At 45.6% G+C, this 12,897-nt stretch overlaps 1 protein-coding gene across 3 annotated transcripts in view; it reads right to left on the reverse strand.

Annotated features, from left to right (window-relative positions):
* Window positions 1-1,560: 1,560 nt before the first annotated feature.
* The window catches only part of EIF4G3 (eukaryotic translation initiation factor 4 gamma 3), a 146,819-nt gene continuing 135,482 nt past the window's right edge, over window positions 1,561-12,897 (reverse strand). For all 3 annotated transcript variants that reach the window (XM_058039277.1, XM_058039278.1, XM_058039279.1), the window contains 7 exons: window positions 11,118-11,243; window positions 10,014-10,095; window positions 8,108-8,206; window positions 7,190-7,336; window positions 6,037-6,118; window positions 4,590-4,736; window positions 1,561-3,730 (listed from right to left, as the gene is read on the reverse strand). In XM_058039277.1, coding sequence (XP_057895260.1) covers window positions 3,549-3,730; window positions 4,590-4,736; window positions 6,037-6,118; window positions 7,190-7,336; window positions 8,108-8,206; window positions 10,014-10,095; window positions 11,118-11,243 — 865 coding nt within the window. In that variant the 3' untranslated portion in view covers window positions 1,561-3,548. The remainder of the gene's footprint in view (window positions 3,731-4,589; window positions 4,737-6,036; window positions 6,119-7,189; window positions 7,337-8,107; window positions 8,207-10,013; window positions 10,096-11,117; window positions 11,244-12,897) is intronic.

Here is a 12,897-nt window from a genome sequence, read left to right on the forward strand (position 1 = left end):
CTGTTCTGAAAAACCTTTCCTAGAAAGAAACCAGCCTTAGGTGGACATCTGGCCTGAACATGTGCTGTTTGGGGGCTTCAGGTTAGGGGACATTCTCAGTAATAAACAGGGATGAAAGCAATGCCTCTGCTCCTTGCCTGTGCTTGTCACAGTGCCCCAGCCTTGGGAAATGAAGGGTTCCCAGCAGCAGAAATGGTTCTAATGCTGCTCTTCCATGTTGAGCTGCCTTAACCCCCTGCACACAAGATGTGTTTCAATAGATCAAGAGTAGGAGAAAACCCCTCAGCATAATCTGCAGTATCCTTGGTGTAACCTGCTGCCCTCCCTGCTGAGGCTTTGCTGCAGGATAGGGCCAGTGACCACAGCTCATCTCTCCTCACTTACACAAAATGAGGCTCCTGCAAATTGCATTCCATGGGAACCCCTTTCATTAATAATTCCCTTTTCTATTTCATATACCTTACAGTTTTTTTGTATTTTAACACCCTTCACAAGAAACTGGTTCCAAAGATCTTTCATAAGCCATATCCTGAGGAGCCACAACCACCTGCAAACCTGTTTTCCTCTCCTAGAAGGAAACTGGTGAACTGCTTTCCTGGAAAGCAACTGGGTGCAGTAAATGCATGGCACAGAGCACAAGAGGAGCAGAGGAAGGAGTCAGGAGTTCTGCTCCTTGCAGTGACATTGTTGGGAAGCTGACACTTCAGGTGACACACCCACAGCTGGAGCCCTCAAGGCCTTGTGCATGAACTGCTCACAGCATCCAGCGTGCAGCTGAACTGATTGAACTTCAGAGATGCCAAACCCTGCCATGCTGAAAATCCAGCTTTGGGTAATTCTGAAAAACCTCTTGTGAAAATCTCTGAGAAGTCCCTTCCAGGCCTTTGCAAGACACTAATAGGGTAAGTTCTCACCCCCTGGAACATCATTAAATGCTCTAACAAAAAGGGGAAAGATTTTCTCACCTCACCTGTACCCACCTGCTGGCAATTCCCATTCCCTCCAGGCAGTGCTTTTCCAACTCTTTCAGCCAGAAGGTTCCAGCTCCCCAGACAGATTCCCCAGCCCTGACACACTCAGGGATCCACAGGGCTGTTCAAAGGCTCTGCAGCAAGTCTGTCCTTTCCAATCCAAGGCAATGAGAGAGAAATCAGTCTTTGCACAGCTGTTGCACACTCACATTCCCAGCAGGCTCTGACACTGCCCACCCTGAGAGGAATTCCATCATTTGCCCACACCAACTTGGCAATATTTACCCTTATTCCCATACAAACTGGCATCCATTTAATTCAACTCTTTAACTGCTACAAACCACCATGTGCTCAAAAAAAGCTTTTTGGAGGAAGAGCACCCACACCACCTTCTGCAAAGCTGTGACAGACACCCCTGGAGCCCTGCTGGGTGGGGGTTCCATGGGGACAGACCTTTTGGAGACCTTGAGAGCCCATCCAAACCTCTGGGCCCAACGGCGAGGCCGTGGATGTGGTACAGGCAGATACATGAGCATACAGTAACGGTGAGAATATTTTTTCTTTTTTTTCTTTTTTTTTTAACAAAACATCAGAGAAAAGTGTTTTATTGTTACTAAAAAAAAAAAATAACCAAACAATGCTCTAGTGTTTTAGGCCATGGATTCTCTAGCTCAGATTCATGGGGTGGAACATTAACAGGGAAAGTGTCTCATGGACCTCTCCCCTCTGGCCACAACCAGGCACCTCCTCCCTTCCCCGTGGTGATCAAATCACATCCTCAGGCAAGTACAGCAATTGTTTACATGTAAAAGTAAGATTAGGAAAGTAATGTATTTGTAGGCTTTCTTCCCCTTTTGTTTTTGTTTCTTTTTGTTGTTGTTTTTGTTTTTTTTTTTTTTTTTTTTTTTTTTAAAGAAGTGATTTAGCAGCTGGAAAGAAAAAGACAGCATCATGTGAGCAGTCAGTGCTGCAGACACCCCCAGCAAATGCTCCACAGGTTACTCACGGTCCATGGCCCACAGTTCACAAACCACATTGCAGAGTCCTTGATGGCAGGTGATTCTCTCAGTGAGGTCATCCTGGGTGGCAGCAGCTGGGTCTGGAGCAGCAGCCTGGGTCCCTCTGGGCACGGGAAGGGCTCCCATGGCTGTGGCTGTGCCCTGGCCATGTTGGCACTTGGGCAGTGCCAGGTGGGCAACGCTGCTCCTCCATCCTGCACCCTCCTGGCGCGGGCTGTCGGATCTCGGCTCTCACAGCTGCGGCCTCCAGAGCTGCCAGGGTCACAGTCCCCACTGATCCACGTCACAGAGACCCAGCTGGGCTCGGGCACGTCCGCCCTGAGGTCACCATGTCCCAGCCTCGGGAACCAACCGCTGCCGCTCGGCCCCGCAGCCACCACTGGCTGCTCCTTGGCCAGGGGCCTTCTCGGCACAACAGCATCCCCTTGTTTTGTATTTTCCTTTTTTTAACAATTGCTCTCACCCTTCATTTTTGGTAGTCACACACAGACACACACTATATTTACACAATTTGGGCCCGAGGACCTACGGCATGCCAAGGAAGCCAGCACCGCTCAGGATGGTGCACACATTCAGCAGCTGTCAAAGGAGAAGTCGTTTTAATTTCTTTTAAACTTGCAATGTTTGTCTTTATTTTGTTCTTTATATTTTGAAAGTGAAAAGAAATAGTATTGAGTCAATTTCTTTCTTTTTTTTGTTTTTTTTTTTTTTTTTAAATATTTGTTCTATGTATTTACAAGCCTTAAAGTTGCTCTAAAGGTTCTCAAAGTATCACTAGTACTTTTTTCCCCGGGGTAGCACGGTTTTCAATGAGTTATTTTCGGAGCACTCTGGTCCGCAGCGGTTTTCTCAAATGCATTTTTCTTCCGATCCAAGGTTATGTATGGTTTGATTACTATTTTCTTTTTAAATTTCTGAAGCAAGCTGAGAGGCAGGCAGAAAAATCTGATGACAATAAAAAAAAAATTGATCTTGTCCTCATCTAGCTCACCCCAACCCCCTTCAAAGTTTTGTTGATTTATCATGCTTTGAAACAAAACTGAGGTGCGTATGAAGGGGAGGGAAATTTATTTCTTTGCTTTTGTTCTATTATACAATTTGTTTACAGAAACTGCAAATTTAAAAATTACACTGGCATTTGCAGTCCTTAAAATAATAAATTAAAAGTTTTCAACTTGTTTTTGCTAAACAGATTTGTTTCGCTGTGTGTTTTCCTAAGTATGAGTCCTTGTTTAAAAAGAAAAGAAAAAGATTAAAACAGAAAATATTTTCTATAAATAATACATGTATTTTGGTTTAGTGCTCCCGCCCTCAGGTTTGAAGTTTACTTTTTGTGGGTTTGTTTTCAAGTACCTTTTTGCCTCCATGATCACCTCGGTGTTTATCGGGTTTTACCTCTCCCACTCGTGCGTGTGTGGGGCAAGGGGGGGTCTGCGAGAGAGAATTGGCCTTGCTGCACTGTGATTGGCGAAGACGTGAAACTTTTTAAAAAAATACTTAAATTGTTTCTTTTTTTTTTTTGTTTGTTTGTTTTAAATCTGTATTTTTTTTTTAAGTTTTAATTATCCTCTGACTCCTCTTCGGCCTCCCGTAGCCACGTGAAGAACGCCGTGACGGATTTGAGCGCTACTCCTTTCCCGTTCTGCTCCGCCGGGTCCTTGCTGCTCTCCCACTTGTAGAAGGCATCCTCTGAAATGACCTCCTCGTCATACAGGCAATCGAAAAACATCCGCAACAAATCTGCAGTAATGGGATAAAGGCACCAACATCTGTCAGCCCTGGCTGCATATAAAGGGATTAACGCGACCTCTTGGCACGGGAGATGATGGGAGAGACAAGGGAAACACAGAGCTCTCACTCAGTTATTGCTTTGGCTGCTCACACTCAGGTGAGGGGGAAAACTGACCCCTTGACACTGTCAGAGGAGAGGGGAAGCTGGGAAAGCAGCTGTGGGATTCTGTTATCAATATATTATCTAGAGACTGCCTGCAAGCAGGATCTCCTCTGCACCACATGGCTGGATTCCCTCCAGCCCTGGATTTTTGTGGCTCATCAGGAGAGATAATGCCCAACTAATGTCATAAAGGGCACTAAGGATGTTTTGAGGCATTCCTGGATTTTGTGCTGCAGATTCCCTGGGAATCCCTGCTTCTTTGGCTACTCTCTTGTCCCACAAGGGTTTTCTGTAGCATCTCTGGGACAAAACTCATCAGTTGACCAACTCATTTTATTCCCTCCAAGCCCACAGACATTTGTGGAGTAGCAATGCAGTTCTCATTGCATCCCAGGTACTGAAAACTCTGCAGATTATTTTTTACTGCTCTGTTTTTGCTCTCTTTTTATCAATAGAGCTTTGTCCTTCCTTCTGTGTAGCTGCTCACAGAACAACCAGAAGAAGAGCCAGCCTCTGGCCAAGCATTTGGGAACTTGAGCTGCTCTAAAAATCTGGGATCTAGACAAGCTGAACCCACCCTCACCAGCTTCTCTCATCAGCCACCTACAAAGGTAAGGAAAATACATCCTCATCCTCTTCCCATCTCCCACAGAACCCCCCAGCCCTTATCCAGGCTCAAATCCCCAGCACAGAGGCAACACTTACTAGGAGGTTGATCAAGTTTTACTATTGATGCTTGTAGTGCATAAAGTGCTTGTAGTTCCTTCTCTGTGTCTGAGTCCAGGTACTTGAGCAGGATGGGCACTCTCTGTTTGATAACAGCAGTGTCCACTCGGAAGCTGGAAGAGTCCGCTGAGGGGAGGAGGAGAAAGCAAGGTCAGCTACCACATGGCAACAGGGACAGCTCTTTGACTGCCTTTACTAATGCGAACTGCAATCATAAAGACAGTTTGGAGTGGAGAGAAAAGGAGGATGAGAAGAAACAGCAAGTATTTTTTGATTAATGGCTGTTTCTGGAAGTCTTGGTCCTTACAGCTCCCCATATTCACTGCCTGCAGTGACCCCAGCTCTAACACAAGCAGCAGCAGCACAACCTCACTTTGCAGTGCAAATGGTGTCTCCAGAGGCAACTGCATTAAAAAGGTTTTTAGAAATTTTTTTTCTAAAAATACCAGGGCAGAAACAGAAATCATAATTTGCACATGATATAGGAAATAGTGAATGTATAAAAATACGCATTAGAAGTCCATCAGCCACAAGAATAAATTATTCAGCAGCTTTCAAGTAGATCATGCAACCCAATTAAGTGATATTTTGAAAACAAAAGAAAAAAAACTCAGAGGCAAGGCCAAAATTTGAACCAGAGGATGATTTTCCTTACACAACAGCCTTGGAAATGAAGTCCTGTGTCGTGTCTCTGTTAACACTAGGTGGCACAAGCAAGGCTGTGTTCCCAGAGAGAGGAAGGAGCTGGGCTGTCCCTCCCCTCCCTCACTGGTGGAATCCAGCCTGTCCTCCCCTAAATCACAGCTCAGAGCAGAACCAGACCCTTTACAAGCACCACTTTTTGCTGTGCCAGATGCCAACAGTAAAGTTAAAGAAAACCAAGTGAACTGAGCAGATGTTTCTGCCTGTAGTGCTTTACTCAACCCCCACTGAGGGCTTGAGGCTCACATGTCTGGCTTGGGAGCCTTTCCTTCCCTGTGCTTCCAGCTGGAAAATGCATAGAAACCATCTTCCCAAAAGTGAAACTTTGGATATAAAACTCTCACAAGCCTGAGCCCCAGCCTGGCTTCTCTCCCACTGCCCACACTGCCTGCCCACACATCTTTGCTGGCACAGGAGTGGAAATGTTCATTGACTGGATGGTGATCTCAGTCATTTCCACCTTCATTAAGAAAATCAATGAAGAACCTGGCACTACCCAGAGCTGTCTGAGACCCCTGCTCACACCAGGGGCACCTCAGGAACACCACACCCAGTAAAGAAGGGAAGGGACACCCTACTCTCAGGCATAATCCCAAATGATGGAAAAGCCTTAGTGTGTGACAAAATACAGCCTTGGCCAGGGAAATGTGATATAAACCTCAAAAATACCAAATAATTCTTTGCAGGTTTGGTTTGTGTGGTGTTTACACTGCAAGTTACTCACCTATAATAGCTGCTTTACAAACTGCTGTCATTAAAGCTCTAAGGAATGTAGGTGAACTCATCTGGCTTTCATCTAGATTAGCCTGCAATCAAGAGGAAATGGAGCAGTTAAAAACACTGCAGGACTGCAAAACTCCAGAGCTGAGCCTGGCAGCAAGTCCAGGCTCAGCTGCTGCTGTGGCACAAACCCAGCTCAGCCCTGCAACCCTCAGCTCCTCACTCACCCCCTGGAGCTCCCTCAGGGACATCAGCAGCAAGATCCCATCCCTTGGGATCCCTGTGCCACTGAGCACCTCCCTCAAGGAGCTGTTTGTGTGCAGAACCAAACCCACCACACTCCTGCAACGCCCTCACAACAGTCTCAAAGAGTTTTGGGCTTTTCCAACAAACTTTACAGCGTGCTCCTTGGGTGGAGATTGTTTGTTTTGTAAAAGAAATTCAGGGAATGGATGTGGAAACTGTCCAAGGCTCCAAAAAGCCTGTGGGTGATCCCGGATTTTCAGTGCTGCTTTCATTCCACTCTCAACTCCTTTAACAGCAGTGGAAAAATGACATTTCTAACACATTGCTCTGCCACAGAAATAACTGAACTGAACCTGACCAACATTTAGTACAAGCATAGATATAAATGGAGAGGTTGGGTATAATTACAGACAATAAATATCTGAGTTAAAGGCAGCCAGAGACTGAGAGCAAAGACCATGGGTTGATAGGCCTTTTCCATTTTTCTTTATTTTTATTTTCTCTTCCAGTGTCTGGCCCAGTGCACTGGGAAAAGGTGCTCTCAGTGACTGCCCAGGATGTTTTTCAGCAGGAAATTTGGAGAGGTCATGTTGGGAAAAAATAGTGAATTCCCTATTTTATGAAGAAACGATGCAGCAGTGCACATCTTAAATATACTAAGTGGCAGAAGCAGGATTTTCAGTGTCAGAAAGTCTAGAGTACATAAAAGATTACACAGTTAATATGGCTAAAAGCCTTCCTTCCTGAAACTGACCCTTAAATACTGATTATATTTTAGATTTTAATTCTTTGGAAGTGTTGATTGCACAGACAAAATCCTTGCAGTGTCCCATAGCTTGAGATGTTCAGATCAGAACACATTTACAAAAGCAGTAAAACAGTCTGCAGGGAGGGTGAAAATCTCTTTGTACCTCTACCCAGTCAAAGATTTGTTCATCATTCGCCTTGTCCTCAACAATGAGTTTTTCCAGCTGCTTGTTCAGCTCTTCTGCAGACAGTTCTTTCTCTGAAAGTGCTTCTGAGGAACTGGAACAGTCAGACTCTGTGAACTCCAACTTCTGCAACACCACATGGGATGATGGCAATTAGTGAAATGCACTTTCCTAGGCTGAATTACATCAGATTGAAGTAGGAAATTACATTTAATTCTGCTTCCTGGCATCTCTCACCTGCTCAGTTATTGTTACAATATCAACTTGCCCTGTTCCAAAGGTTAGGAAGCATTTTACACATGGGAACTCCATTATCCAGCAAAGACAAGGAGGCACCTCAGGCAGCTCCAGCACAAAATCCAGTGTGCATTGCCTGGCTGGAGCTATAGGGGCTGGAATGCAACACCTAGAGCTGGCACTGGCTCAAAGGAATTGCAGCCAGTGCCCCAATTCCTTGAGAACTGTGACAGAAGAGCTGCAGTCCCCTCAGCAAGGCCCAGTCCATGGTAATAATTTCATTTCCTGCAGCACTTCCAAAGTGCCACAACAGGGCAGTGGACCACACAAAGCTCCAAAGGGAGGCAGTGACTCCCTGAGGAGCAGCACCAGCAGGAGGTGAGGTGCCTCCATCAGTCCTGGCTCCCTCCAGGACCATAACCCAAGGTGGGATGAGTGAATAACTGCTACCATTAATTGTGGCCCTTCTGCAGGTTGTCTGTCCCTGCTCTAAAACTCATTATTGAATGTTTTTTTCCCAGGACAGGCTTGTCCTCCCTGTGCTTCACATTGTGGTGCTGAAATCATCTACCCCAACTTGGATACACTTCACCCCAAATTCCAACTGCACATAAGAACAGGATGGAAGAGGATGAACAAATGGGTTTGATCTGAACTCACCTGTTCCATGAGAAAGGTATGTACATCCTCCCCTTCGGGCAAGTAGTCCTTCCAACTGAGGCCAGACTCCCTCCATAAGGCTCCCACTTTCTTATGGCTCTGAAACACAAGAGTTTGTCCCTTTAAAGAGCTGAGGGACACCTGGCAGCTCACAGGGGCCGGAGTGGTGCAGCTGTGTCAGGAGGAATAAAGGACACTTCAGCCACCCAACAAACACCCAGCAACGAGTGAGAACATCTGGAGAGCCCGTGCAGGAGGAACCACATGTGCTGCAGAGGAACCACATGTGCAGTCCCCAGGAATGCACATCTGGTCAGGTGGGCAAGGCAGGAGTGACACGGGGGGGTCGCAGCGAGCGCCGAGGTCACCCTGAGCAGTGACACTGGGACAGGGCACCTTCCACACCTGATTCAAACCCTTCTCCTAAATTACTCCATCACACACTCCCTTGCCTTGACAGTAAGGCTCTGGCAATTTGCTCCTTTGAGAAAACTCATTTACTCAGCTGTTTTCAGCCTCAAATTCAGGCACAGAATCCCAAATCCTCTCTTCAGTTCCTCGAGTTTATGCAAACCTTGAGAGCAGTGCCCTTGAGCACAGACAGTTCAGCCTTTTGCAGCCTCTAATGTCACACTGACCTTTGAGCCTCCTGCCTCAGAGAGCACAGTTCTGACACACACAGTTCTGACAAGAATAAAAATGCTGAGCACAACCAGCTCTTTTCACCCAAATGCTTTGCCAAAGTTTCACCTTACAGCCCCTGCTCACAGGAGATCACTGAGTAGCCTAAGCCAAGCTGAGAAATGCTGCCTGATTTTCAGTTTACAAAGCAGATTACAACTTTCAGTTTACAATACAGGTTGTTAAGAGCCAACTGTGCATAGTTCCTGCTCTGATCCACCAAGATCTGGGTTAGATGGCTGATGTTACGCTGAAATACCCGAGTCCAAGTCTTGGACTGGACAAGATCTGATCAGAAAGCTGTGGCAGAAACAGAGACCCAAGGCTGTGCTTCCACACCCAGAGCACAGCAGCTTTTCTTTCACAGAATAGTTAAAAAAAAAAAGGAAATTGACTGTCCAAACAAGCACAAGACTAAAATAAATAAATAAAAAGTCACTCTTTGCACTGTTGGACTGAAATGCTCCTGGAACATTCAACCTTACTTGAATGCATGCTTGAAAAAAAAAAAAAAAAAAAAAAAAAAAAAAAAAAAAAAAAAAAAAAGCGCCAAGTGAGGGATTTTACAGGGTTGGAAAATAGACACTATCCAAAGTGCAGGATTCAGCTGAATCACAAAAAAAAAAAACCAAAAAAAAAAAAAAAAAAAAAAAAAAAAGACAAAAAAATGGAGATGAGTTATAGGGAAACCACCAAACTGGTTGGACACGCAGCTGTGAGGTGTGAAAGAGAGCTCTGGGAGTCCCGGGGTGAGGAGGTGTCACTACCCCAGTGCTGGGTGAACCTCGAGAGTCGCAGCTTTAGTTTGGATAAGCACGCAGCAGTCTGAGGCCATCGCAGCTTATCCGAACCCTGAGAACCTCTCCGGTCTGCAAGAACAGTTCTCTCGCAAGATTCCCGGCACTTGCTGCTTCTGCTCAGCCCAGAAATCCCTTGAGCATGTCCCTCTTGCAGTATTTCAGCACTCTTAGCTTCTGGGAGAAGCCAGGTGCAAAGGTACCTGCAAAAGGGAAAAGTGATGAGAAAACAAAAAGTTAACTCAACTTTTTGGAACCTCCTAAGGGTTGCTTGGAAACTGGGGGTGCGAGGCAGAGTTCCTAAGTTAGCTGGACTGGCTGGCCCATCCCTAAATGTCCTCAGGTGGGAATGGTGAAGGTTTCATGCATGAACACGAGCGCTGCATCCACTCCTCCCTCTGGAGGAGGACACAGCACCAGGCACTCACCATTTGTTTGCATAGAAGGTGCAAGATTTCAGCAAGCAAGACGCCGGCTCTTCCCACAGGAAGCAAGGGTTTGCTAAATTCTCTAGAATGAAAGAAAAACAGGTGTTTTTCTGTTATAATTTGGGACTTCTGTTATAATTTTGGGATGCAAATCCAGAAAACCAGTGACCAAACTGAAGCAGGAAATCATCTTTAAACTTCTGCCAGGGAGGAAGGATTTGATTAATCCAGCACTGCTGATAAAACATTTAGTGATGCAGTGACCTTGTCACTACAGGGCTAATTACAAAGACTTGAATTTTACATCAAAAAATATTTTATATTTATGTCAAATCCACTCATTTTTGTGGGATGCTACACTTGGGTAGAGGGAAAAGACTGCTATTTTCTTAACATATTGTGCTCCCAAATCACTCCACTCTACAGCACGGGGGTATTTTTAAGCTCAGCTGGAACCAAGAGAAATAGGAACCATTGAACTGGTTCACAGTTAATCCCCAGATATGAAGGACATACAGAAAATTCTGGAATTCTGGTCCAGGAAATGGTTTCTGGTCTTGCAGACAAGGTTTTGTGCCCGTTTAAGGCAGTGCCCAGGTGGTAGAGACATGGAATCCCAGTTTGGGCAGGGACACCTCCCACTGTCCCAGGCTGCTCCAAGCCCATCCAGCCTGGCCTTGAACCCTTCCAGGGATGAGGCAGACACAGCTGCTCTGGGCAAGATATGCCAGGGCCTACCCACCCTCACAGAGAGGGGAATTCATTCCAACATCCCACCCAGCCCAGCCCTCCTTCAGTTACCCTCTGACCTTCTAGGATGCCTCACTCTCTGCAAGTGCAATTCCCAGAGCCTCTGTGCTCCCAAATCACCCCACTCTACAGCACTGGGGTATTTTTAGCTGGAACCAACAGCAGATTTATGGATAAAACCCTTCTCCAAGGGTGAAAACACCAAGCTCCCTTCCCAGCAGAGCTCTCAGGCTGGTGTGGGCCCCCAAGGATGTGCAACAGCTCTCCTGAGCCTCCAGCACTGCTCATCCTCCACCACTGATGGAAATCATACAGAGAAATCACTACAGGCACAGCTGGGAAAGCATCACTTACTGTATAAGTTCTCTCATAGAGATTCCTCCTTCTTTTAACATGGGGGTCACCAACTCAGCCAGGTACAGCCAGATATGGGGTATATCTATGGCCATGTCATCTGCCATCTCCAGGGTCTCAGAGAAACTTCAGAAAGAGGAGAAAAACATCAAGTGTTAAATCAAATTTAATTGGAGACATTTCCATCAAAGAAATCTGTGCTTTAAAAATATTTTTTAATATAAGAGGAGTGAAGAGAGAGAGGAGGGAGGAGAATCACAAAGATAACAAAAAACCTATTGACATTTTATGCCTTTGGTACTTCCAAACTGCCAAGACTGAATTTCTCCATGCACTAACAAGGAGAATATGTGGAAAAGACACCACCTTTGGTAGATCCAACAGATACACCCAGGAAAACTCCTGTTATAATAAATCTTATATCCAGTACCAAATCACTTGCTAAACAGTAACATCTATAAAACTAAAAAGCTTTCTTATCTGTATATATAAACTATGAAGTAAATAAAACCTTAAAAATATCCAAACATTTAGAGAAGGGGGTGAATCCTAACAGAATTCCAAATGTAAGGTAAGCAGTGAAATGTCTGTCAGAGCTCAGTTCAGCAGTTTCTATCTGCAGCAGGAATTACAGGGCTGCTCCCCAGTGATACACTTTCCAGAATGGCTCAAAACTCTTTCTTTCCCATGAAACCCTTGCAGGTGGCTTCACTTCCCATGTCTGTGAGATGGCAATTTTTCTGCTCTCCTGCCAGTTTCTATCAAGGTTTGTTTTTCCTTGAAAACCTTGAGAAGCCCAGTGTCCTGTTTAGTGACTATAAATCCACATTTTTTCTTATGTTTCAAACCAGGAACCATTTCCTTTGCTTTATTCTTTGCAACCTCTGCTGCTCCTCCAGCCTTTGTGGCAGAAATAATTTTCCTGTTGTGCATCTCCCCAGCCATAGGGTGGGACCAGTGTTCACCCTGTGATCCCTCATTACATGGTCACTTCTCCTGTGTCAGCAGTGAGGTGGTTTCTGGTGTTCTCCTCAAACCCTCTGAACACCACTTGCCCTTTCCATCATCTTCAGGAGCTGTTTCACATTGTTTATGTCACATTCAGAGCACAGATCCCAATATTTCATCAAGATCCACTTTCCAAACTCCAGGAAGCTCAGGAACAACTTTCATCAGAACACATTTTGGGTGTGTATCACCTCAAACGAGTCCCTCTGACCATCACTGCTGTGAGGACACAGAGTATTCCCTGTGGATTTAGATTTTTTTCAGCAGTTCCATATGATTTTGAACTCAGGCTGCCAAAACCTTTCCTGTGAGCTGGATGAAGTTCAGGGGCAGACAAAGGTGCAGGGAGTTTCCTGTTGGAATGATCAGTGGTACCACAATGACAGGGACTCAGATTAAAGCCAGACAGAGCCAACTGTTCTTACAGCAACTCAGAATATTTCATCTACTCCTTCACTGCTGCATTTGTGTTTTATTCCTGTTTTATCCCTCCTGTTCTGTACTCCAGTGAGGACTGAGAGCCACCAGGGACCTCCATGGGAGCAGGGATTGTTTTAGGACTGGACAGCAGGCTGGGAACTCAAATCTCAGGGAGCTGAAATGAGCCAGCAGCAGAAACTTGGGTCTCTCTTGGCAGGTCCAACCCCTCTGCTGTGTGTTCTCCTCCTCAGCCCCTTGAGCTGAGCTGTCCTGGAAATGGCAGGGTGTGGGTGAAGCCTTCATCCCAGTGGGACAGTGCCTGTTGTGTGAAGGATTCTGATTTCCTCCTGTT

The sequence above is a fragment of the Melospiza georgiana genome, chromosome 22, assembly GCF_028018845.1.
Source record: "Melospiza georgiana isolate bMelGeo1 chromosome 22, bMelGeo1.pri, whole genome shotgun sequence".
NCBI lineage: Eukaryota > Metazoa > Chordata > Aves > Passeriformes > Passerellidae > Melospiza > Melospiza georgiana.